The sequence below is a fragment of the Syngnathoides biaculeatus genome, chromosome 16 (assembly GCF_019802595.1).
Source record: "Syngnathoides biaculeatus isolate LvHL_M chromosome 16, ASM1980259v1, whole genome shotgun sequence".
Lineage (NCBI taxonomy): Eukaryota > Metazoa > Chordata > Actinopteri > Syngnathiformes > Syngnathidae > Syngnathoides > Syngnathoides biaculeatus.
The window spans coordinates 24137412-24161135 of record NC_084655.1 but is presented as its reverse complement, the minus strand read 5'-3'; the positions used below and the strand labels follow the sequence as shown (position 1 = coordinate 24161135).

Genomic DNA, 23724 nt, shown 5'->3' with positions numbered 1-23724 from the left:
CTTTACCGCTGCCTCGTTTATCCATGCATACATTATTATTTTCATCAAGTGTGCGTGTAACATCCAGGACTCGTTGTGGTGGACAATTGCGATATCGTCGCAATCGGGCAGAAACCTCGTACAATCAAATATGCTCAATTTCATATTTTTTCCACTCACGGATCCCATCAGTATGGCCGCATGTCAGTCCTCTGTTATTTTAACGCCTTATGAACCAATATAAAGTGTTGAAATTGGCTTCGTGGGAACAAGTCGAGCGGCGGTAAAAAGTGCCGTAAAACTCTGCGGGAGCCGCGTCGCTTTCCGTCGCCTCAAGATTGAAGTCTGTCGAAAGTCGTTATCTTTAGACCTAAACAAGTGAAACTATTCTGTTGAGATGCGATGATGTAAATGTGTTTTGGTTTAAAAAAAAAAAAAAAAAATGGACGTTGTGATGTTTTGGTACAAAACGAAGAGGTCGGACGTGCAAGAGAATTTGCGTTAAGACGGTGCGGGTGGACCAAATCAAATGTGCGGGACGCGTATACGCGTGCACGTATTTCTACAGGCAATTTTTTCAAGTGGCTTGCTGCCGTGTGCTCTTGTGGACAAATTCGGTATTACAACTTAGCAAGTCAGAAGTGGAAAATACAGTAGCGTGCAGGGTATCGAACATTTTCACACAAAGGAGCTGCTGCACGGAGGCCCTGCCATACGTTTTTGACCTTGTGAGAGAGAGAGAGAGAGAGAGAGAGAGAGAGAGAGAGAGAGAGAGATCCATCTATACACTGTCAGTAGGGTCAATGTCTCCTTTTATTGCAGATGACAAACAAGCTGTGACCTGAATGTTGTTGTTGTTGTTGTGGTTCTGCAGTATTTGAATGTATTCTGTCCAATGTTTCTCTTTGAAGTGTACTATTTGTCTATTGTGGGGGTGATTGCTCAGGTGTCAACAGTGGATCGTGTTCGTATCGTGTCAGAAACGGCGGCAGGAGAATAACACGGAACGTGTCTTTTTTGTTGTTGTTGTTGTTCTCATGTGGGAATAAAGATAACGGAAAAAAAAAACAAAAACAGCTCAAATGCGCTTTTTGTGATTTTCGGTCGAATTTAAGTCGGCGACGAGATTCGCCGCGCGGCACGATGTGCTCACGTTGCTCATTTTTTTTTTGCACTTTTCCGAAAGTACAAACTTGAATTCCGATTTGCTCCAAGTTAGCGGACACGTGGACTAAAACACGGGTGGGTGACACGTGGATTTTCTTTTTCAGTTTTTTTTAATAAAGTGCGTCAGAGGCGTACAAGTGAGAGAAGTGGAAAGTGCAGCTCTTAGCGGCGACATTAGCGTCTGGCAGTTAAGTGCCGCCGCCGGTCCTCGATGAGCAGCTTGCGGGCGTCGAGCTGTAAAACTCGATTCATAATCTTAAAATATTCCATTTACGTGAGTCATTACAGCTCAACTTGGAAGTACGTTATGCTTTTTATTTAAAAAAGAAAAATTACAAAGGAACAACTGCTTGGCGATGGAGCAGAAGAAACGGTCCCGTTCGAGCTTTTTCGGGTAGTGGACCGAGGGCCCTTTGCGGAGGGGGGGGCTCAACACGGCCAAAAACTCGAGCGTGCGTGTTCTGGAGTCGCCAACACCAGCCATTCGAAAGTCACTCAGTCGCGGCCCCCTGAGAAAAATTGCACCCCCACCTCCCCCAAAAAGTACGATTCTTTAGAACAAGAAAAATGCCCCCCCCCCCCCCCACACACACACAAAAAAAAAAAAGAAAGAGGCTGTCGTCCGAGTCGGACTGATCACAACGACGTCATTCTTCAGGCAGAAGAACAAATTTAAACGCGTCTCTGAAAAGAGGCTCAAGCATAAAGCACAAAAACGTCTCCGAACTCGCCACAGTCGATCCTTCCGGGTTTCCTCGCAACTGATCCTGATGAATGTCGTCAGGATGGATCAGAAATGACCGTTCCAAGAAAGAAATCAAACAATTACCCTAATTCTGGGCCCACAGAGCGCACCTGGTTACAAGCCTCGGTACGCAAAAAGAGTTCAAGGCGAGTGCGGGGCTAGCGTTAGCGCGGCGCTAACGCTAACGCTAGTGCCGTGCTAACCCTAGCGCAGGGTTGAAAGCGTGAAAAAAGTCACAGCTTGTAGGCCGGAAATTACGGGAGTACAAAACACAATCGTATAATCTAGCTGATAAATTATTAATTAAAGAAGGCTCCAAATGTACTTGAACGAAACGAAAAGTGTGGTCACGTGTCTTTGCCGATTTCTTCACTAGCTGAGCTCGTTCGTTCATCGATTGTACAGGAAGAACATTAATAAAAGTATAATGAGGACTGGAAAAAGACAGCACATTAGCACAGGCTAGCATGAGCTAACATCGTTATCATTGCTAGCTTCTGAAAAGTGGCGCATATTCAATTGTTTGGCTGAACGTGGCCGTTGGGGGCGGTGGGGGGGGGGATAATTTATCTTGGTATGGCAGAGTGTTGCGGGCTGTACAGAAACAAGTGGCACATAAAGTATTGAATACTTAAAATATGTGTGATGTAGCACAAACTCGGGAAGTGTTGTACAAGGACGGCTTATCCGCTTATCCTCACAAGCCAGGAGGCGGGGTCCACCCTGAATCGCAGGGCACATAGAGACAAACAGCCGCACTCACAATCACACCTAGGGACAATTTAGAGTGGCCAATGAATGTTGCGTGTTTTTGAGACGTGGGAGGAAACGGCAGCGCACACCCGGAGAAAAGCCACGCAGGCACATGGAGAACATGCAAACTCCACACAGGCAAGGATGGAAGATCCAACCCGGGTCCTCAGAACTGTGAGCCCACCGTGACACAAAAAAAGAATACATGACGGATGTGCTTTAAATAACGTCGCGCTGAGATCTTGCCAAGTTTCCGACGTGCTGCCTACCCCGACTTGTTGTCTGTAACAGGGGAACAAAAGGCGAGGTCACCGCTGCGCACTCAAATTCAAATTTACATCACGTAGAACGCGAATGTCCGCCGAGGCAAAAAAAAAAAAAAAAAAAAAAAAACAAGCAGACCGCATTATACTTATTCATGACTTCCTGCGTGGTGAAACGTCAACAAAAGCGGCCATTGAAGAACGTCCGTGACGCTAACGCGCTTAGCCTAGCGTGCGAGTCCTCCGGGCGGACCGAGAAGGTCAAGCGTGAGCGTCGGGCGTTTAAGCGGCGCCTCTTCCGTCCGACGTGGTGGTGGTGGTCTTTGGCCGCGAGTCGTTAAAGCTCCTGCGGACGTGGAGGGAATGAACTGCCCGCCTGGCAGTTCAGAGGTTCTGGGTCCGAATCTCGGCTTTCTCGGCCGAGCGCTTGTGAGGATTTTCTCCAGCTACTTTGGCGACCTCACGTTTTCCCAAAACTGGAACATTCGCTTCACTCAAGAATTAAAAAAAAAAAAATGATTTTATTGAAATGTCCCAATACTCGTGTTTCACTGAATAACATACAAATATTGAGTCGGCACTCAATGAAGGTTTTATGACGACGGTGGCGTCGTTATTACGATCGTGATTATTAGCAATGGTTTTGTTTTGTTTATTGCGGCGATGCCAACATTTGCAGTCCAAAAGTGGCAGATGGGCTCGGTCGTTTACGAGCATTTCCAACGAAAACCGCGCGAAGTCGTCCAAACGTTGAAAATGGCTTTAAAATGAAGTCTTTCAAATCAAACAAAATTATTGTTCTGCGCCCCGAGGACACGCGCGAACGCGCTCGTATAAATATATTGTTGTTTTCTTCTTAACATTAAGAAACAATTGCTGTCATTTCCTGTCTGTGACTGTTCTTGCGTCCGGTGGGCAAATTGAGTTGATTCCAAGAGCGGGGGGGCCGGGGGGTCCGGGTGGGGGGGGGCGTGCACGAACGCCAAATTAGCCGCGGTCGGACGGCGGCGTCAAGTCGGCCACGGCGACTCGACCCCCGCGACCCGGCCGCCCGTGAATGCTCGGCCAATTACGGAGCGGAAGACGGCGGTTAGCTGGACGCGCTTTGGGCTCGGGTCACCGGTGCCGTCACGCCGGGAACATTTCGTGACCCACGCGACCTGCGATATTTCTTTAATAAACGATCGGCAAACAGGGCAGCAGGAACAGGGGAGAAATTGCACAAAGCAGACACAGGAATGCAGTCCACGAGATTGCATGAAAGATGTGTTTGCATTAAATTAGCAGCCTTGTTCGATGAAAAGATCTGGTCGGGCGGAACATTTTCCGAACATTTTTAATTCACAAGGTTTAATTTTCTCTGATTTTATGTGTCAGTTTGACAGTAACCTTCAACTGGGAGAGACAAACAGCTTGAAGCGAGCACACTTGGGCTCTTATTTGGAGAACTGGACAAGCCAGAGAGTCAACGAACGCTTCAAAAACGGTTTTCTCATCGTTTTAAGTGTTTTCGGCGTGCACAAGGGCAGAAATGCGTGTAGAGTATTTGTTTGTCAGACGTTGGTCGCGAGAGGTTCGCCAAGGGCCGAGGCCGAGGCCCGCAGGCAGAATAGAGACCGCCCGCACCCGGTACCACTTCCACTCGGCGATCCGCAAAAACTCTTTCCGGGACCACAACCGGCGAGCGACCGGGCAATTTGGACGCTCTTGGCAGATGCGCATCCGCGAGCCGTCACGTTCGGCCTGCGCGCGACCTGGCGCAGACGCGCCTCACGTAGTTTCTTGAGCGTTTGTGTTTGTAAATACATAAATCAAATAAATAGTCTGAAATCTTGGAAAGTGCTCTTTCTGCTCAACTGCTCGCGCACTGGATGTCATGTGTGGGGTTGTGTCTGTTGGGCGGAATCAAGGTTGGACTTTATCTTGTCTTCCATTTGTACACGTACACCACGTGTGGGGTGGGCGCCGGGGGGGGGGGGGGGGGGAGTTGCTGGGAAAAAGCACAATTGATTTCCGGTTAATGGAAATTGCAGCATCAGCAGTTTCCGACAATTATCTCACTTGGGCATCTTGATCCAATTTTCGCCTCAGGTCAACATGGCGGACAAACCCTTTGAAGTCAGGCATGTACTCAGTACTGTGAAGTATCCAAGTACGAGTACTACCTTATTGTACTTAAGCGGATTTTTCAGGGATCTGCACTCTACTTGAGCACTGGTATTTTTTTTTTTTTTTTTTGCTCTTTTAGCCCTTATATTTCTACCTTTTTATCCCCCCTTGCATCCATTTCCTGAGCAGCTTATCCTCACAAGGGTCGCGGGAGTGCTTGAGACTATCCCAGCCGTCATTGGGCAGCAGGAGGGGTACACACCCTGAACTGGTCGCCGCGCCGGCCAATCGCAAGGCACATAGTAACCCGGGGGCCATTTCGAGGTTCTAATGAATGCAAGCACGTTTTTGGGATGTGGGAGGAAACCGGAGTGGCCACCCGGAGAAAAGCCACGCAGGCGGGTGGGTGTGGGATCGAACCCGGAACCTCAAAACTGTGTGGAATGGATTGATGTTTGGCCAGGTTAGAGCTTGAATGTACGGAATATGAAATGTGATATTAAAGCAGCTTCTCAAGTGTTAAAAAGAGTTTCCAGGGACTCCTGAATTGATAAAACGATCACACCCGAGACAACATTGCTAATAAAGTGACGTCATACGAACGCAGTCACTCTTGAGATTACGGAGTTCTGCTGCCCTCTAGCGGTAAAAAAAAACCGGTGGTGCAGTGTGCAGAAAATTCACAATTGGGGGCGGGGGGGGGGAGTATCATTGAAAATTCTCCTCATTTCAGCTTTATCGCTGAAGAACATAATTATCTCCCCAAGGCGTATAGACAAGACTCAACTCACCGTTACATGCTCAAATATTTTAAATATATCTCTCAAATTCTATTTCAGAAAATGTGTACCAAATGGTATTAAACTTGGGACTTGAAACCTTTAAGTATGAAACTACAAATCCATCCATAATATGAGCTGCTTACCCTCTTACCGCTGCCAAATCACAATGGTCCTAAATATGGATTTTTCCTCTTAAACATTTTTTTAAAAATCTATCCTGATAAACTAAACAATTTCCTCCATTTGCATTTTATGTAGTATCATTTTTTTTTTTTGTTCAAAGATTTCAGGGTCCGAGATGAGCTAACATTTGAAACCGCAAACGGTTTGAACGTCGTCTCATCGGGCCGGGGAGGTGTACCTAATGTTGTGGCCGTGCACGTTCTCATCAAAGGACAACGAGGTCATATTTCGTCTTTTAATGACAACAATTCCTCCAGTAAACGAGAACTCAACCTCGCCCTCGGCACAACCAGCGGGGGGGCGGTCGGGTCGGGCGTTTCTTTGTAAAAAGTTCAGTCTGACTTGTTCCGGCCCGGCGCTGAAGAGAGACTCGAGATGAGGGGAGGCCATTTTCCTTTTTGTCTGTCGCGTAAGAAAAACATCAAATGGACGAAAATCAGGACCGGCTGGGTCCGGGTCTACTCCAGGACCACGGTGCCGCCCGCCGCCTCCAGCGCCGCTTTCAGTTTCTCCGCCTCGTCCTTGGAAACGTTGGCGCGGATCTCCTGCGGAAGCGACTCCACCAGCTTCTTGGCCTGCGCCGGAACGGAACATTCGAACACGTTTGGAAAATGTTTTCCGGTCCCCAAAGGAAATGACGGAACGGAATCTGTGTCGCGCTCGACTGGACAAAAGAAGTCAAATTCTATCATTTGTGAATCTTATTAGCTGTCGTACAAAAATGTAAAATAAGAGCACTGCCTTCGTTGAAAAACAACAACAACAACAATGGCGGCGTAAGATGAGCAACGACCGTAATTCCGGGCCTACAGAGCGCACCTGGTTACAAGCCTCACCGAGTACATTTGTAAAGGAAATACCATTTGGTACATGCATACGCGCCAGCTGTGTAAATGCCGCAAGCGCCCACAATGGAACACGAGATATTTACAAAGAAAGAGCTGAACGCTAGCCTGGCGCTAAAGCTAGCGCTAACGGGTAAATATCACTGAGACACATCAGTAACACAGCAGCAACATGCTAGCGCAGCGCTAACTGGGCCGGTCAAAGTCACTTCCTCGGCACGTATATTCCACCGGTCTCATTCTTACCTTTTCCGCTCGAGTGCCCCCTTGCGGCCGTCGGGAAAAAAAAAATGCACAAATTATCCGCATCACCGCAGAAAGCGCAGGGGTGAAAGCGTGTGGGAAAAAAAATGTCGCGGCTTGTAGTCCGGAAATTACAGCACTTGTTTTACGATAGATCGTGATAGTATTTTACCATAAAATTACATGAAATGGCAATTTTCTCTGATCTTTTCTCCACCCATTTATAAAACATTCAAATAATAACGACAACATAAATGATAGCGATCGATATCCTCCCTTAATCGGCGGAGCACGCAAAATGTCCTCTCCGAAATATTACTTCTTCTCCGTTTGGAAAATATGTAGCTCCGCCCCCAAAATACATCACTATATAAAGCACACGCGCACAAATCACACATTCATTCCCCGAAACGCGCAAAAAATGAACATTTGGTCAAATCCATCTGCAATTGAGAAGGGTCGGCCGGCGCTTGTGGCGCACGCGTGCCGGTTCTGCTGCTGCGGGGTCCTACCTGGACCAGGTTCAAGCCTTGGATGCAGTTCTTGACCTCCTTGATCAGTTTGACCTTCTCGGCCGCGTTGACCTCCGTCAGCTTGACGGTGAAGTGAAGCTTCTCTTTCTTCGCCGGCGCTTCCTCTTCCGAGGCCTAAATGAAATTGGATTTTTTTTTTTTAATACTCAATGACAAATGCCGCAGGTATATTATATAATAATATGCAGTGTCCAAAAGAGTTTAAAATGAGAGAAAAAGAAACAGATTTTAATGGCTAAAAGTATGTTTAATATTCTAAGCCACTCTAATTCTACTTTATGTATGATTTGAACATTTGATGTAAAAAAGTACAAGTCGTATCGGTACTCGACATTGGTGAATACTCAAGAGGGAATACTTGTACTCGTCTGGAAAAAAAAAAATGCTATCGAAAGTCTCCACATTAAAAAAAAAAAAAAGAAAAAATGTACCTGAATAAACGCAAATGTGTTGTACTTAAAAATTTAATAAAACTGAACTGTATTCAGGTTGCTTGCTGCCCATCGAACGATCTTAAATGCACTACCCGTGTAAATTTTCTTAAAGTTATGAATCATTTTTCACGTACCACTAGTATTTTCGTGACTCTGTTACAGTCGGTCTGTATTAAATGCTCACGTATTTCACGTACGTTATGAGCGAGAGTGTTCCGGTGTTGCTGTTTGTTACCTGAGGTCCGGGAGCAGCCGACGCCGCCGTCATCCCCATCGGCATCATGGCCACATCCTTAATGTTCAACGTTTTCTGGAGCATTGGGGGGAAAAAGGCTCGGTTGGACCAAGAACGCTCGTTCGGATAGGTCGGTAGTTCAAAAGGTCAAAAGGTCACCTTCAGGAGCTCGTTGAGGTCAGACACTTCCAACAAGGTGAGGCTGGCGATGTCGCTGACGAGCTGCTGGATTTTCGGCGAGTACTCTTTGGGGGCGCCGTCAAGCGGGGGCGCGACGAGGGCGTCCGAGCGCACGGCGGCGCTCGTCCGGAGGAGTCGCAGCGAGCGCCACGCCGCCGCCGCCGGCTGCTGCTGCTGCTCGAGTGCTCGACTGGGGATTTAAAAAAAAAAAAAAAAAAAAAAACACGGTCAAAATACTTCCGTGGACCGACAACTGGCCAAAGCAGAACAAAAACTGTCATATCGTTTCAGCCCATCTTATGACAATCCACTTGAAAGGAAACGCCTTACAGATGATTTGGTTTCAGGGCGTAAAAAATAAAAATACTGTACAGATGCGACAACTCTCCCGACTTCAACCAATGACCCAGGCTAAAGTTGGCTCCGCCCCAATCTACAAATCACGCCAAATGTTACTTTCCTCCTTTGCCGGTTCTTTGGCACCGTTTTTGTGGCATCTTAGGGCGTTCCAGAAATAGCAAAAAAAAAAAAAAAAGTAATAAAGGGTTGTTTTTTTTTCCATTTTTTGCAAATATTTGTGGATAGGTTAGACGTGGGCTGAGAGGGGTTTAGTGAGTAATAAATTGGATTGCATACCCCTCTACTTGCCTAGTGATGAACTATTATGGCAAGTTGTTCAGTTCTACTTATTTACTTACTACTAATAATAATGCACATCATGAACATTTTATTGAGCTATGCTCGCAGCAAATTGTGAGAATAATAAAATGCACATACTCGTTCGTACAACTGGACTGAAAATGTGTTCCCAAATTGTGTAAAACGTGTTCCCCACCACGTATAACCGTCTTTTATTTTTAAACCGTTTTAATTTCATTTTAAAGTCCTGAAGGGCAGCAACCGAAAAGTAACAGCTAACCCTCTGCCCTTATGGACAGGTTTCCAATGACGTCACAGGATTCCTTTAGACCAATCGGATAAATCAACTGAAAGAAAAAAAACTTATCACCTGTGTTCTCTGACCTCAGCGACACACAAGATGGCGTAAAATGTGTTTTTTTTTTTTACCATTTTCTTCACAGCGGTGTCAGAACGTTAGCATCCCCAAGAAGCAGTCAAGTGACCTTGACTGTCAGCAGCAGGGGGGAAAAAGGGCAAAACTAACACAAAATGCGTGCAAAATGGAGCAGAAGTTCGCAGAACGACACGGCAAAGGCAGAAGAATGAAGCCGCATAACAGACGAACAACAAATCAATGATGCTAACAAGTGCTAGCATTCATTGTTGCTCAACGGTTGCTAATGCGAAGCTTGTGACGTAAGGTTCGGTTTCTGCGAAAACGACACGCCGAGGCTCCGCCGTCGGCGGCAGGCCGGACGGACGGACGGACGGACGGCTGCCCTTGACGAGCCGGGGGTCGGAAGCCGAACGCCCGGATGGCTTCCGCCCAGGGGACGGCGTCAGGTGAAGCGGGGAAACCGGCGGTGCGAAATGCAAACTTTACCGGCGGAGGCTCGTCGCGGCCCGCAGCGCCGTTCGGAGGCAGCGTCTGGTGCAGTACATGCTGGGCGGCGATCCGGAGTCTTCGAGTCCCGGTGTTGGCTCTTCGCGAGGCGGCCTCGTCGCTGTTTTCCGCAAGCTGCTGATCCTCAAGAGCACATGGCGCCCTCCTCGGAGAAGCTGACCTACCCGGCATGCATTGCGAACAACTACGGGTGACCGCTTGGACCAAGTGGTCGGTGTTGCTTAGCGTTTTTTGTCCCCCCGCAACAGGAGCCAGATTTAGCTCGGCTAAGATTGTTGACCATAAAATTGATGTAACGTTTTAAAAAAAAATAATAAACGTATAGATACGAAATTTGGATGTTGTCCTAATATGGTTACTTAGGTCAATAAATTTTCAGTCCTGGACTTTTTACTATTTTCAACTTACATTAATAACTTGCCTCTGTCTTGCAAAAATCTTCTCCTGTTGATTCGTTGCTGTTAGTGATGATATTTAGATGGCTTTAAAGGCTGCATCAACCCATTCATCGGCAGTCGTCAGCTGTCTTTAGATTATGAAGATAAATGTTATGTAAAAAAAAAAAAAAAAATACTCCAGTAAACGAGATATATAAATATCACACTTCAAAGAAGTGTTCAAAAAATTAATCAATTGAGAAGAATATTTGACATATCCCACATTAGGTTTTAAGTTTTGCGGTGCCTCTGCTCAATAGTTTCAGGTTTTGTACGCCGGCTGTCGCTCGAGAGTGGCTCTGGATCTTCACCCAGCCTAACCGATGACATCATGGGCAGAGAAACTCGGCGCGGGAGTGGTTAGTGAACAAATGGGCAGCAGTGGAACGTCAGCTTTCTCGGACGATACAGAATTTCTTAGCGCGGGGGAGCCTCCCGTGCTCGTGCAAGGTTTCATCCGGATGCTTCGGCACAAGGGAATCCCGTTAAGCGGGTAATCGGCATCCCATCTGCCGCCGCTCACGTCGGACTTGGCTCGACGCGCTACTTCTACCGTTCTCGTCAGACGTCCGAAAAAGGCTCAAAGCCAGCAGAAGGCAGCCACCGGCCGCCGCGGGTCATGCCGCTGTCTCCTCAAGCGGAGAGGAACTGGGAGCAAGTGTGCTCGGTGCTGCAGGAAGCGCTGGAGGAGCAGCCCGGCCGGCAGCTCTTCGCCCTGGAGCTGGGCTCCGGAACCGGGCAGCACGTGGTCCGTTTCGCCCAGAAGATGCCCTTCGTCACCTGGCAGCCGTCGGACATCCAGGAGGAGGCCCGGCAGAGGTAGGACAAAAGACGATCCCCGAAGCGGACTGTGACCCTTTAGGGTTAGAACTCAATTTGACGCGCGAGTTTGTGGCGCCGGACCCATTCCTCCAACGCAGCATCAGGGCGTACATCGCCGCCACCAACCTGACGACGGTGTTGCCACCTGTGCACCTGGATGCCAGCGAACCTTGGGAGAAGTGGGGAGGGGTCCCCCGTGGGTCCTGTGACGTCATTGTCGCCGTGAACCTACTGCAGTACAGCAGCTTCAAGACAGCACGGGCAGGCCCTCGCCGTTCCGGCAAAAAAAAAAAAAAAAAAAATCACATTTTGCATTCTCATGTTTTGTTTTTTTTTTTTTTTTTTTAACTTTTCAAGGGCGTTTTGAACGGGGCAGGGCAGATCCTCAAGGCTAACGGTCTCTTGGTGACGTACGGGGTACGCATCTCGCGGCGGGCTTTCCCGAGCAGGTTTTTCAAAGCCAAATTCACTTCTGTGGTTGCTGGTTCCCCTCCCAGGCGTACGCCATCAACGGCACCATCGCTCCTCCGTGCAACCGACGTCTCCACGAAGAGCTTCGCAAAGTTTAAGTTTAGCAGGTGATTTGCAACACGTTTGAGTGGGCCCGGTAATAATTCAAAATAATACAAGGGCTCCTACTTAGGGCAAATTGAAAAATAAAGCATTTTGAAAGTTAAAAAAAAAATTGTTTAATGTAGTGAAATGCAAACTAATGGGAAATGAGCTTTAAATGAAGTTTCAAATGGCATCAATTTAAATCTTAATATTCCTTTTCTCATTCCAAATGTGCATTTTGGTCATTACATTTAATACATTACTAGTTTTGAAATATTTTATATCTTTGGTTCATGTAACTTATTGCACAATACAAAAATTGTCATTTAAAGTTTTTTCAATGCCTTGATAAGGCAAATGTATTTTTTAAAAAGATTTATTAAAATGTGGTAAAATATGTTTTGAGATGTTTTCAGAAATTTTCGTGACAATGAATAGAATCTGTAAAGGCCAAAGGCAACCAAAATAGACGGATGATATATTATTAACCTTGCAAGTGTCATTATGTGCAATTTTGTGCCTCTCAACTCTTTCGGCATAAACTGAATTAATAACTTAACATTGACATGGACAAAACTGTACAACGTAACACGTAATTGGCGTGAGCTGGAGGTCTCGTATAATAAATGCAACCGTATGTCATTCAGGAATCCCGAGTGGGGACTTCCGGACGTGGACGTGCTCCGACAGCTGGCCTACGGAAACGGGATGCGCATGGAGAGGATGGTTAAACTCGCACACGCTGGTTTAAAAAAAAATAAAATAAAATTGTGACACAAAAAAAAAAAAAAATGACTGTCTTTTGTCATACAGGTGGAGAATACTACAAATGTCTCATCTTCAGAAAAATATAGACGTGTGCATCACTGTACTCTTTATTGACAAGAAATAAAAGTGCACAGATCCAAATGTTTTGTTCTTAAGCCCCATGTCAGAGCAAAAAGAATGGAGCAAGCGGACAATAAGAACCGGTTATTAAATATCAATTTAAAATGACTTGCGAGCCCGACACATGGCTGTGACAGAGCAAAGAAGGACCACAAAGTTTCGAGAGCTGATTCGCGGAACATGCGGCGGTGGCGAAAAGCGTTGCCACTCGTCCTCGTGCGCGGAACGACGCCAGATGCGCTGATGCGACAAGCATTAAATAAATGATTTGGCTTCGGTGGCTCAAGCGTGAATCTCCTTGCAGCTAATCGTGCGATGAGGGAAAAACCCAAAAGAAAAGACGCGATGCCAGTTAGCGTGGATGACGAAGACGACGGCGCCGACAAATTGGAATGTGAGGCTGTGATCATGACGACGTGCTCGTGCTCTTCATTCCTTCCTCTCATTGAACACAAGCAAAATTCTATTCACACCTCTCAGTAAAAAAATGTTCAGGCTCCACTCTCGAATTAAAAATTAACATGCTTATATGTATATATATTTTTTTTGCATTTAAGTCTTCTCCCGCCAATGTAATTAGTATTTTCTTAATACATTGATAAGAGACTATTTGTGAGGGAGGAACTACAAGGAACCGGTAACGAGATGTGTGTTAGCTCACCCCAGTTCCACGCTAAAGTCAAGATCATCACGTTAGTTGACATCGCCACGACATGACGGTGAGGTGGCGCTCTGACACCGACGGGGAGACGGGGGGGGGGGAGTAGTAGTAGTGTGTGAGACCCGATCACAAGCCAGCGGCGGCAGCTTTCAGTCGAAAGAGATGAGCTGCGCCTCCGCACTGCCGGGGACCACCTGGGCCGGGGCCTGCTGCGACGGCGGCTGCTGCTGCTGCTGCTGCTGCTGGGGCGCTTGCTGCGGGCCACCAGGGGGAGGCACCTAGAGCAGGGGGGGAAAAAAAAAAAAACATTGAAAAATTGTGCTCAAAATTGAAAACTATCCCCCAATAACTTGCTAAAACAGTCTACACCAAGGACGAAGAAGTACGGCACATTGAGTGTCCGATTAACTGATATTCCAAATAGAAGGCGCTAAATTCTAAGTTAGCTCGGTAACAGAATGTTTGTCAACAGAGCAGGGGTACCCAGACTTTTTTTTTTTTTTTAACCCAAGGATCTACTTGTCAAGCAGCAGCCGGGCTCAACGACGGTACCGTTTTAAGGTTAACGTTATGTCGCCTCCTATATTTAAAATACAGCTTTTTGTGCACTGTATTGTCTGTGCTTGCATTCTGGATCAGGCTGTGCCAAGTTGAAATATGAAAATGACACACCATCTCATCCTGCACTTTCTACTTCGGCTTTAGACCAGACCTTTCCCCACTCGGAAACGACAAATTCTCGTCCAAATTCCCCACTTTTTCTTTGATTATTCACATATTCCGACAGCCATTGCATCTTAAAACAATAGCATTTCTTTTTTAACTTTCTCCATTAATATCAAAAGTAAACATAAGCAGCATGTCTTGCTCGTCTTTGCTCTACGTTGGCCAGACTGTGTTGCTAACTAAAGCAGCGGTGGTGGACGCGGTTATTATAAAACACATTGACGGGCTGCGTAAGTACTGTAACATTTGGGGGCGTCAGGTAAACTAGCGAAAAAGCAGTCGTTGTTTGATAAAGATCCGTGTGCTGCCTAAAAGAAACCAGTGGCCTCTTCTTTTCATTTTTTTATAGTACATATGTGAATTGTGCCATTGGATGGAACAACCAGCTAGCTGGATGTTATACTTCCAATTTGCATTGGATTATTTTTTTTGCGTGTGTGCAACGAAGAGACTCCGTAGTTAGGAGGGAACATTGGCTGACTTTTTTTTTTTTTTTTGGGCACGCCGTACTGCCATCGACCAGTCGATTGCGATCGAAGCATTGAGCCCCCCTGCACTAGAGACTATCAAATATTAGAGAAGGGATTGGCACTCCTGGCCCAGCAGAAACCAACGGTATCGACACACCGCAACAGAAACATTCCGTGTAAAGTTTTCTGCACCGTGTTATTTTTTTTATTGACATGGGGCGATTGTTCAGGAAGGGGATAAGGTGAGCGGAAGCCATTTCGAGAGGCCGTCGGCAACGATCCGTCAGCCTATCCGTTGGCGCTGGCGTGCCACGGATGCTGCGCATTTGTCTTTGTCGTCATAGGTAGACACGACAGCCCGTAACGCCAAAAATCACCATTTTCAGGAAATAAACAACAACAAAAACAACACGTTTGATGCATCATTAAAAAGCGTATGCAAGTTTCACCGCCTTTGGAATGAACATTTTAAATGACATTTTCTGTTGTCTTCAAAGTGTGCACCAGCAAGATAAATCTCTCCAATCATAATGATTTTGGTCACAATAATTGGAACTTTTCACATGGTTTCGTCTCTTCGTATCGCGCTTTGAAAAGGAAACTAGCGGTAAGGAGCAAGTGACCTGTTGGTACATGGGCTGCTGGCCGGACATGTACGGCTGTTGGCCGGCCAGGTTGGGGTCCTGCCCCGGAAGTGCCGAGATCATGTTCTGCATGCCGTAGGGCGGGTAGCCCATGTAGCCCATGCCGTTGGTGTGGCCGGCTTGGGACATGGTGGGTAAGCTCTGGGCCTGCGATGCCACATTCTGCGAAGGAGGAAAAGCGAGAGAGAGAGAACACGTCACTTACTAGCGATTTATCTTTTGATTTGATTTCAATCACACAGCCGCGACTTCAACTCCCGAGACCTGGTAGCTTTGCGTGGGCGTGGGCTGGTAGTTGGAGTAGGGCGTACTGGTGGTCGGCGGGGCCTGACCAGGAGGCGGAGCGGGCTGGCCGTTGCTGCCAGCGGGTTGATACATGTATGCGTTCACCATATTGGGATCTATACACGCAGAAGACAAAATCGCTAAGAAAACAAATCAAGCCGAGTTGAAAAGTGACACCCGGGGCTACCTGCGGCAGGGGCGGGCATGGCCTGGTACTGCGGCGCGCCACCCGGGCCCGGCTGACCCATGTAGATGTTGTGCATGGGCGAACCCTCCACCGAGTTGGCTGGACTGAAGGTGCCCGGGTAAGTGGGCGGAGCCCCGGGCTGGTACACCACCCCGCCGGCTACGTTGGGGGGCAAAGACTGCATCTGTAGAAGACCACGGAAACTTTGGGGATTTTCTTTGGACAAAAATCATCAGCTTGGGTTGAACATTTTTCAGTTGAAATGGAAGACGTTAACGGGAGTCTCCCATTCATTTCCGCAAAGAGAAATGACCGTCCTACATTTGTTCGACAGCGAAAAAATTAAGGACGGAGCCTTACGTCTAGAAAATAAATGGGAATTCAGTGTGTGTGTGTGTTGACCTGTGCGTAGGGCAGAGCGAAAGCGGGCATCTGAGCTCTCATCTGGATGGTGTGTTTCTGCTGCTCCAGACGCAGCTGGCGCTCCTTCTCCTGCTCCTGCAGACGCTGGATTGCCAGCTGCCGTTGCATTTCCAGATACTCCTACAGTCACAAAAACGTGGGCTTTGCTTTTTAAGTTTCATTTTCCTCCCAAACATGATTGGACAAGTGAGCTAAGTGTCAGTAATGTCATCATTCTGAAAAACTGGATAAAAATCCAAAATGCACAACAGCAAATGTCACCGTTCCTCCCTTCCGGAAAGGGTTTGCATTCGTTTTATTTGCTACAGTATTAACGCCAAGATAAATTACATTTATTTGCAAAATTGAACAAAGTTCAACGTAGTGATTTTCAATAGTGACTGCTAGTTTCCCCAATTTACAATCGCTATCGTTTTCTTGCTCACATTGCAAATAAATGTACATAACGTATGTAATGTAAATGCAATATTCTAATTTATCTCAACCTGTTTTGTCCCCACCCGGGACTGGATGTTACAAACATTATACTTGTGAGTTTTTGACACCGGAGGAAACACTGCATAAAATGTCAAGTCTGCAACTCCTCAAGGTCACGAGTTTCTACGAAAGACTGCACTTCACTCACATGCTTTTTGCTTCATCCCAAATCCCTTGTGACCAATCCAACAACTGTTTCCAGTACCTGCTTCTTCTGCCGCATGATCTCCAGTTTTTGCGCCAGCTGGATCTGCCTCTGCCTCTCTGCCTCCTCGGCGGCACGACGCAGCTTCTCCCTGTGCTCGTCACGAAGGGCGTTGAGGGCCGCCCGAGCGTCGCGCACTTGAGCCAGCTTGTCCTGCAGCCCCTCGTAGTACACTGCAGACGCCGCAGATTGTTTTACATTGGACACGCCGCCCCCACCCATCCCAAAAAACCTCCAAGATGACTCACGTCGCTTCTCGTCGAGCTGGTTAAGGATGTCCAGCAGCTGCGGGTGCATGTTGTTGATGGACTGGAAGAGGGACAGGACGGCGCTGTCGTTTGTGATGCTGCGCCCGCGCATGTGGTTGCTCTTCATGCGGTTCAGGAAAGTGGTCACGGCGTTCTGCAGGGCCTTCAGGAACTGCTCGTGGTTCTCCTCCGACTCGCCGTTCTGGTACTGCTGCTGGAGGCGGCCATATTGGGCAGGTTAAGAGAAATGTCAAAAACAAAAACGGCCAGGACGCCTGCTGTACGCCGTCCCACGTGCGCATACCTCCACTATGCTGACGGGCTGCATGGGGACGTGGGCGTCTACGGGCTGACTGACTGACGGCGGCGGGGGCTCTGCCAACGGCACGGGGGCCGGCGCCGAGGGCGTGGGGCTCTTGCGGGCCTCCTCCTGCTTCTTCTCCCAGTAGGTTCTATTGAGGTAACGGGCCAGCTGCAACCATGTCACAAAGTAAGCGCCCGTGGGAAGACAGAGGTGGTTTACCAACACCTGGACCAGTTTAATTTGTTCCGCGATCAGGCTTGGAACTCATTTTACTAGTATCCATTTCTACGCCGCTTATCCTCACGAGGGGCGTGGGGATTGCTGGAGGCTATCCCAGCTGTCAACGGACAGGAGGCGGGGTACACCCTGAACTGGTTGCCACCCAATCGCAGGGCACAGAGAAACAAACAACAGTCGCCCTCACAATCACACCTAGGGGCAATTTAGAGGCTCCAATTAATGTTGCATGTTTTTGGAAATATACGAGTATATTAAATCTAATTTCACCATTGAAATTCATTGGAATGCCATTACTCAGTTACAGCCCCTTAAAAAAAAAAAAAGATTATTATTTTAAGATTAAAAAAAAAAAAAAAACAACAGCATTGAACTGTAAAAATCCAATCATTTTCTAAGCCGCTTATCCTCACAATGGTTGGGGGAGTGCTGGAGCCTATCCCAACTAACTTCGAGCGAAAGGCAGACTACACCCTGAACTGGTCGTCAGTCAGTCGCAGGGCACGCATGCAGTTATATCACACACATTACAATTGCACTGGACAAAAAAAATAATAATAAACAATTGAATATGTGGGGTATAAACCACACAGAGGAATCCACTATATTTTAACCACACACTGTTGTGTGCAATAAAGGGCAGAAAGTGTTGAAAGTTGAGGCGCCCATAAGCCAAGGTACTACAGGATGAAGAAAACAAGAAAGAAACGTGACTTTACCTCAGGGTCGACTTCTTCAGCTGACGGAGCAGACGAATTCTAGAGCGTAGCATTCATATTAAGTCAGTAAACAGACGACCCAGAGGGGCTTATCAAGGTACGGCTGTGACGGACGTCTTACCACAGGGGATGTGTACAGGGTACTGACTGGGGGTGCCGAGGAGGTGACCGGGGTGGGCTCCGCCTTGGGATACACGGTGTACGAGTTCTTCTGCCTCTGCAATCGCACACTCAGCTTTGTTAGGACGCCGTTGTCCATAATCAGGCTGTAAACGCGTCCAAGTACGTGCACGGCGACGCGTCGCTACCATTCGCTCTTTCTCCTCGGCCTCGCTTTGGGAGAGGGCGATGGCCAGCTGCAGCTCCTCCTCCTCCTGCAACGCTGCCTCGTCTCTTTTTGGAGGCATCTGGACAAGAAAAGGAAACGTGTGAAATTGTGCACACTTCGCAGTTCCTGTTAACTAATTGACTCGCGTGGGCGTCAATTACGAAACCTCTACCTGTGACTGCTGGGAAAGCGGGCTGGTGAGGTACTCCGGCGGCAGCTCGGCGGCGCCGGTGGACGCCGGCTTGCTCTCGGCTTTCCTGAGCGGAGGAGAGAGGGAAGGGTGGCTGGTGAGGGGGAGGGGTCAGGGGGAGGACAGACAACCTCGTGAATCAGCACAGGAAGTGAGACACTGCAGTCAACATCTGAAGTGTAGCGCAACGTCAGCTGACATAACGCACGGCAGCAACGTGAAATGAAATCGTGGAAAACCAGCCAATGAAAAGCTGCCCTGATTTATGTGTTTCCAATAAAGCAGTGCCTTGACGTATAATTCCAATTTTTCACATTGAAATAATTAAAAATCCTATTCCGTTCCAGACGCCACTCCCCCAGCCTCCAGAAAATGCTTAGAATGTGATTTTCTTTAAATAATAAAAATAGCTCCCCACAATTGGACTTTATCAAAACATACAGATACAGATAGGCTAAGATGGAAAAAGATGACACGCTGTGGTGACCCTTAACGGGACAAGCCGAAAGGAAAAGAAGAAGAAGATCAAAACATAACGTAATAACGTTTCTTAATAGAACGTAAAGAAGACCAACACATGCATTATAATTTCAGCTCAGTATGACGACTGCTAACTACAACACTTGCTAATGGGTGCCACAGTCCAGTCCCGCTGGACATCATAATATTTTTCCTCACGCTAATCTACTAGCAGGGTCTTCGGTTTACTAATTACACTTGGAGGTGAAGCACAGTGCGCAATTGGATAGTTTTCACAGTGACGTCGGAATATGCGGTGGTCACGCAGCACAAGAAAGCTAACCTACTAGCATAAGAACAGAAGTCAATTGTGCACCTGTACTGCCAGCTAGTAGACAAGAATGACGACGTGTTTTTACTGCGTTTAAATATTCAGGGGACTCACTTGTTCAGCAGCTCAAAACAGGGCTCGCACACACGCACTTCCTTCTCGATTCCAAACTTGGGAATGGTGGAGTACTTCGAGGAACACTTGCCGCAGAAGATCTGCCCGCAGGCTCGACAGTGGTGCTTGGAAAAGGAAACGAGAGATCGCAATCCGGGTCAGGCTCGGCACGTGGGCCATAAAAATAACGCTCAGATTGCAGGCGCCGATGACTGAATGAACTGCGGGAATGACCACGTATCCTATTTCCAGGCACGCCCCGCCTACCTTTCTTGTCATCACTCCAAATTGGACTCTGCACCGGTGGCAATCCTCAGCGTCAACCCAGTCTGGGGCCTGAATGGAGAAAATCACACACGTGGCTTGCGTCATGTCACAAAACGACATGGAGCTTTGTCGCTTCTTTTACAGGACCAAGACAATAAATACGATGCCGCTTTAACGTAATAGTTCAATTCGGTCCATGACCAAGTTTCGGCAATGTACTGGTGAATGAATCGAAATGCCTTTAATCCATTCTGGCACCAACCCACCACGACAAAAAAAAATAAAAAAAATAAATAAATAAAAAAATTGTGTTATAAACAATGAACAATAACTGTATGAAAAAAATTGGTTATGCGATAGAAAGACTGGTACTGTATTTGTGTTAAATGTTTGCCTTTAAGGGGCGTGGCTGTTTGCTGAATTTTTTTCCCCACTTCAACCAAACATCGACGTAACCAAAGTTTACTTGGACCTCAAAATTTGGCAAAAAAAAAAAAAAAAAAAAATAGCGACAAGTAACTCAAAAAACAAAGTGTCAAAATTAATGCCGTGAAGAGTTCATTATATAAATATATATACAAAAAAAAACAGTGCAAGCCTCAGACTTTTGCAGAGTTCTGTGTATATGATAAATACATATGACCCAAAATCTATAAAATCTTACTCGTTCCGCCGCAAACATTGCATCGCTTTCCTTAAACTCCGGGAACACGTGACCTGCAGATGAAGAATGCCGATCACACACACTGCACATTCATCAAAAATCCAACATTCCACAGCGATCGCGACATCATCTGCTTGCTACGATTCTGAGAAACGCCTCAAGAGGATGAATTTATGTTCTTTTTACATTTATAGCATGACATGGTGCGGATATGAGAAACACAAACATGGCCACTTACCTTCCACTTTCATGATCTGATAGGTGTCCTGCACCACTTTGTACTTGGGCTCGTTGCGGAAGGCGTGGGCCCAGGCTTGGATTAAGTAAAGGATTTTGCTGCGGACATTTGGTTCCGTCTGTTTCTGGTGAGACAAAAATTACATTAAAAAATAAATAAATAAAAATGTTACGCACAGTGAAACGGCGCAAAAGGGGTCCGTCTGTTCAATACAATGGTGACACTTCTACACAATCTACTCACAAATCAATTTCACACGCAGAGAGCATTTGGTTGAAAGCATCCTGATTTGAAGTGGGAGGGGGGGGTCACATTTTGTCTCTATCAGGTCTTCAAATGTTGAGAAGTTTTCCCTCAATTTAAGTTACGTCTAGTCCTATTGGAATGGTCTCATTGCACTTGCATGATAGTTTGTAATGTTACGTTACTTAGAAATGTTCCGTTGTCACATAATAAGGGCGCACCAAACAGTTGGGACGGGGGGGGGGGGGGGGGACGTGGGTCACGTGACTGACACCAGTATGAGAACATCCACTGTTTGCCCCTTCACACCGTTTGCAAGCTAGGAGGAGTTTCAAGCTAGGCTAAGATCACACGCATTTGATGGAAAAGGTACACGGTATATTCCAAGTATGCACAGAATTAGACGTCACCTTGATCAGATCCTTCAACTCTTCCATGGTCTGTTTACTTGCCACCTCATCGTGAACTGTCTGCCCGCAGTTCTTTACCACAGACTCGAGGACCTGAAGAGGAAGGAACTGTTGTTTACTTTTTTCTTCTCGTAACGCACCATCGGTTGCACCATTGCCAGTAACAGAGTGTGAGGTGTTCACATATTACAAAGGTGCAATCGTTTCACAGTCAACGTGAACGAAAATCGGAAACACTTTACCTCAAGTGCATAGAGGGCCACGTGTGGATTTTTGTCATTCAGCTTCTTCTTAATAGCGCCAATTGCGTATTTAGCCCTTTTGGGAAACAAACAAATAAGTAAATTGATAAAATAAAAGATGAAGACAATAAAACTGTCAAGTTACAGTGACATACTGGGTGTCCCCTTGTCGAATGAGGTCGCAGATCTGCAGGATGGATTCCCAGTCGGTTTCCAGCAGGAGCTGACTGGTGGCCTTGTCTGCAAAAATATTGCACAGAAATGGGAGCTCACAGGATGAAGGTGGGTGTTAATGATATTTAATACGATTCCACCCTGCTTGAAAATTAGTGATGTAGGTACTAGGGCTGCCCCGATCAGCTCAAGTAATTGGAAATTAGGACCGATGAGAAAAACCTCCAAAACCCATTTGAGGAGGGGTGTGTAGACTTCTTTTAATATCCACTTTAGATATGTAATGATTGGCTTTACGGAAAACTACTTACATTTATTGCATTTGTGGATGGAGAGGATTCAACAGACACTTCCACAAATGTATTGTTAAGTATTTTTTTTCTCTAAGCAAAATGCTTATTATAATCCCTTGTGATTTTATCTAACACGTTAAACGGAAGGTTCTGTATATAGAATGGACGATATTTATGATCTTTTTGTTTTAACAAACAAAAAGACAATGATTAATTTTACTTTAGTTTTCTGCAAATGGCTAATAAGCAAAGGAAGCGGTTGTTTGACTGAGAGTGATGTATTCACTGATAAATTATAGCTACAGTATTGAAAAATAAAGTAAACAGACCAATGATTTCTAAAGTATTGTACGAGTACTACTTGTGGTGAACAGCCTCCTACTACTGATATGTGAAAGAAATATTTAAGTTCATATTCAGTTGAATTTAACTAAACTTCAATACATTTACATTTAATGTTTAAGAACTTTGTTTTTAATCAATATTTACATTCAATAACATTTATTTGAATCATGATTCAGGTAGTTTCTAATCACACTAATGTTGCAGTAGCTCCTAAAATAAATGTACTCTGTAGACAAACACCCCCCCCAGCCCCCTCGTTTTTATTAGCACTTAGGTCTACTAAACAACTGTATTTTTTTAGTCCTTATGGTGTCACTAACCGTGACCGATCCACTAACAGACAATCAGATCTAGAAGCACGAGAAGAGCGTTTGTAAATATCATCACCTTATCGGAATTGATAGAGGTATTGTATTGTGTGTGTGTGTATATATATATATATATATATATATATATATATATATATATATATATATATATACACACAATAGAGGTATAGCAGTATTAAAATTATTATAGTGACTCTGAAGCCGTTTAGTCCACAAAGCCTTGGAAACAAGGCAAATGTGACATGGTCGGTGTTTCGCAATTTTTCTATCGTCATGTCGACGTTTGTTTATTAGTAATATTAGTAAAACGAATATTGTGTATGTGCTCAGTTAAAATGTCAAGATGCTCAGAACTCATTTGAAAAATGACGGAATCATTCTTGCGCAACGGCCATTTAAACAGCAATCTGGGATTGTATCGCCGGTTGCGAACATTGCCCTTCGTCATCATCGGCCAATTTTGTTAGCGGCAGGCTAAAATTAGCTTTGGCCTCAGCTCGGAGCAATGCACTGTTAAAACACAAATACCACGACCGCTTCATCTTCGTAGCTTACCCAGAAGCCTCTCGAATGTGCCTCCGCCTTTCCCCATGCTTGACTGAAAGTCGGAAAGTCCTTGTCGAGGCGTGCGTTTCTCCCCCGAACTCGCCGTCCGTTGTTATTTACCCCGTTTTAGCCGAGTAGCTAACCGCTAGCGTCAAGTAGCCACGGAACAGAACGCACAGCTGTGCGTTGTTTCCCACTTCGCACTTCCGGTGGGGAAAACGTCACCGCACCAAAGAGGGTGGCGCCCTCCAGCGTCAATCAAAAACACTCATCTATCCATAATCCAT

The 23724-nt window shown here is 46.3% G+C and overlaps 3 protein-coding genes across 7 annotated transcripts; 1 reads left to right on the top strand and 2 right to left on the bottom strand.

Moving 5' to 3' along the window:
• Window positions 1-6202: 6202 nt before the first annotated feature.
• On the bottom strand, window positions 6203-10165 carry mrpl12 (mitochondrial ribosomal protein L12). The gene is made up of 5 exons (XM_061845372.1): window positions 9956-10165; window positions 8431-8641; window positions 8272-8346; window positions 7582-7716; window positions 6203-6556 (listed from the first exon to the last, which is right to left on the bottom strand). Exons 1-5 carry the CDS (start codon window positions 10012-10014, stop codon window positions 6440-6442), a joined length of 597 nt encoding a protein of 198 aa, XP_061701356.1. The 5' UTR covers window positions 10015-10165; the 3' UTR covers window positions 6203-6439.
• Window positions 10166-10358: 193 nt separating this feature from the next.
• Window positions 10359-12603, top strand: zgc:103625 (methyltransferase-like 26 B). Its single transcript, XM_061845373.1, has 6 exons — window positions 10359-11232; window positions 11334-11496; window positions 11593-11652; window positions 11733-11798; window positions 12197-12198; window positions 12438-12603. The coding sequence occupies exons 1-6, from the start codon at window positions 11033-11035 to the stop codon at window positions 12562-12564; spliced, it is 618 nt and encodes a 205-aa protein (XP_061701357.1). The 5' UTR covers window positions 10359-11032; the 3' UTR covers window positions 12565-12603.
• A 44-nt stretch (window positions 12604-12647) lies between these two features.
• hgs (hepatocyte growth factor-regulated tyrosine kinase substrate) lies at window positions 12648-23635 on the bottom strand. Of its 5 annotated transcripts, none has more exons than XM_061845362.1 (20): window positions 23447-23635; window positions 21906-21990; window positions 21751-21826; window positions 21509-21601; window positions 20856-20979; window positions 20618-20670; window positions 19954-20022; window positions 19687-19811; window positions 18765-18876; window positions 18573-18671; window positions 18386-18481; window positions 18265-18303; window positions 17309-17476; window positions 17005-17218; window positions 16757-16929; window positions 16054-16194; window positions 15652-15835; window positions 15444-15580; window positions 15159-15341; window positions 12648-13617 (listed from the first exon to the last, which is right to left on the bottom strand). In XM_061845362.1, exons 1-20 carry the CDS (start codon window positions 23481-23483, stop codon window positions 13489-13491), a joined length of 2337 nt encoding a protein of 778 aa, XP_061701346.1. In that variant the 5' UTR covers window positions 23484-23635; the 3' UTR covers window positions 12648-13488. The 5 variants fall into 5 exon arrangements, with proteins under 5 accessions (XP_061701346.1, XP_061701347.1, XP_061701349.1 ...); XM_061845363.1 differs by having other exon boundaries at window positions 17005-17215; XM_061845365.1 differs by having other exon boundaries at window positions 18765-18849.
• Window positions 23636-23724: the final 89 nt, after the last annotated feature.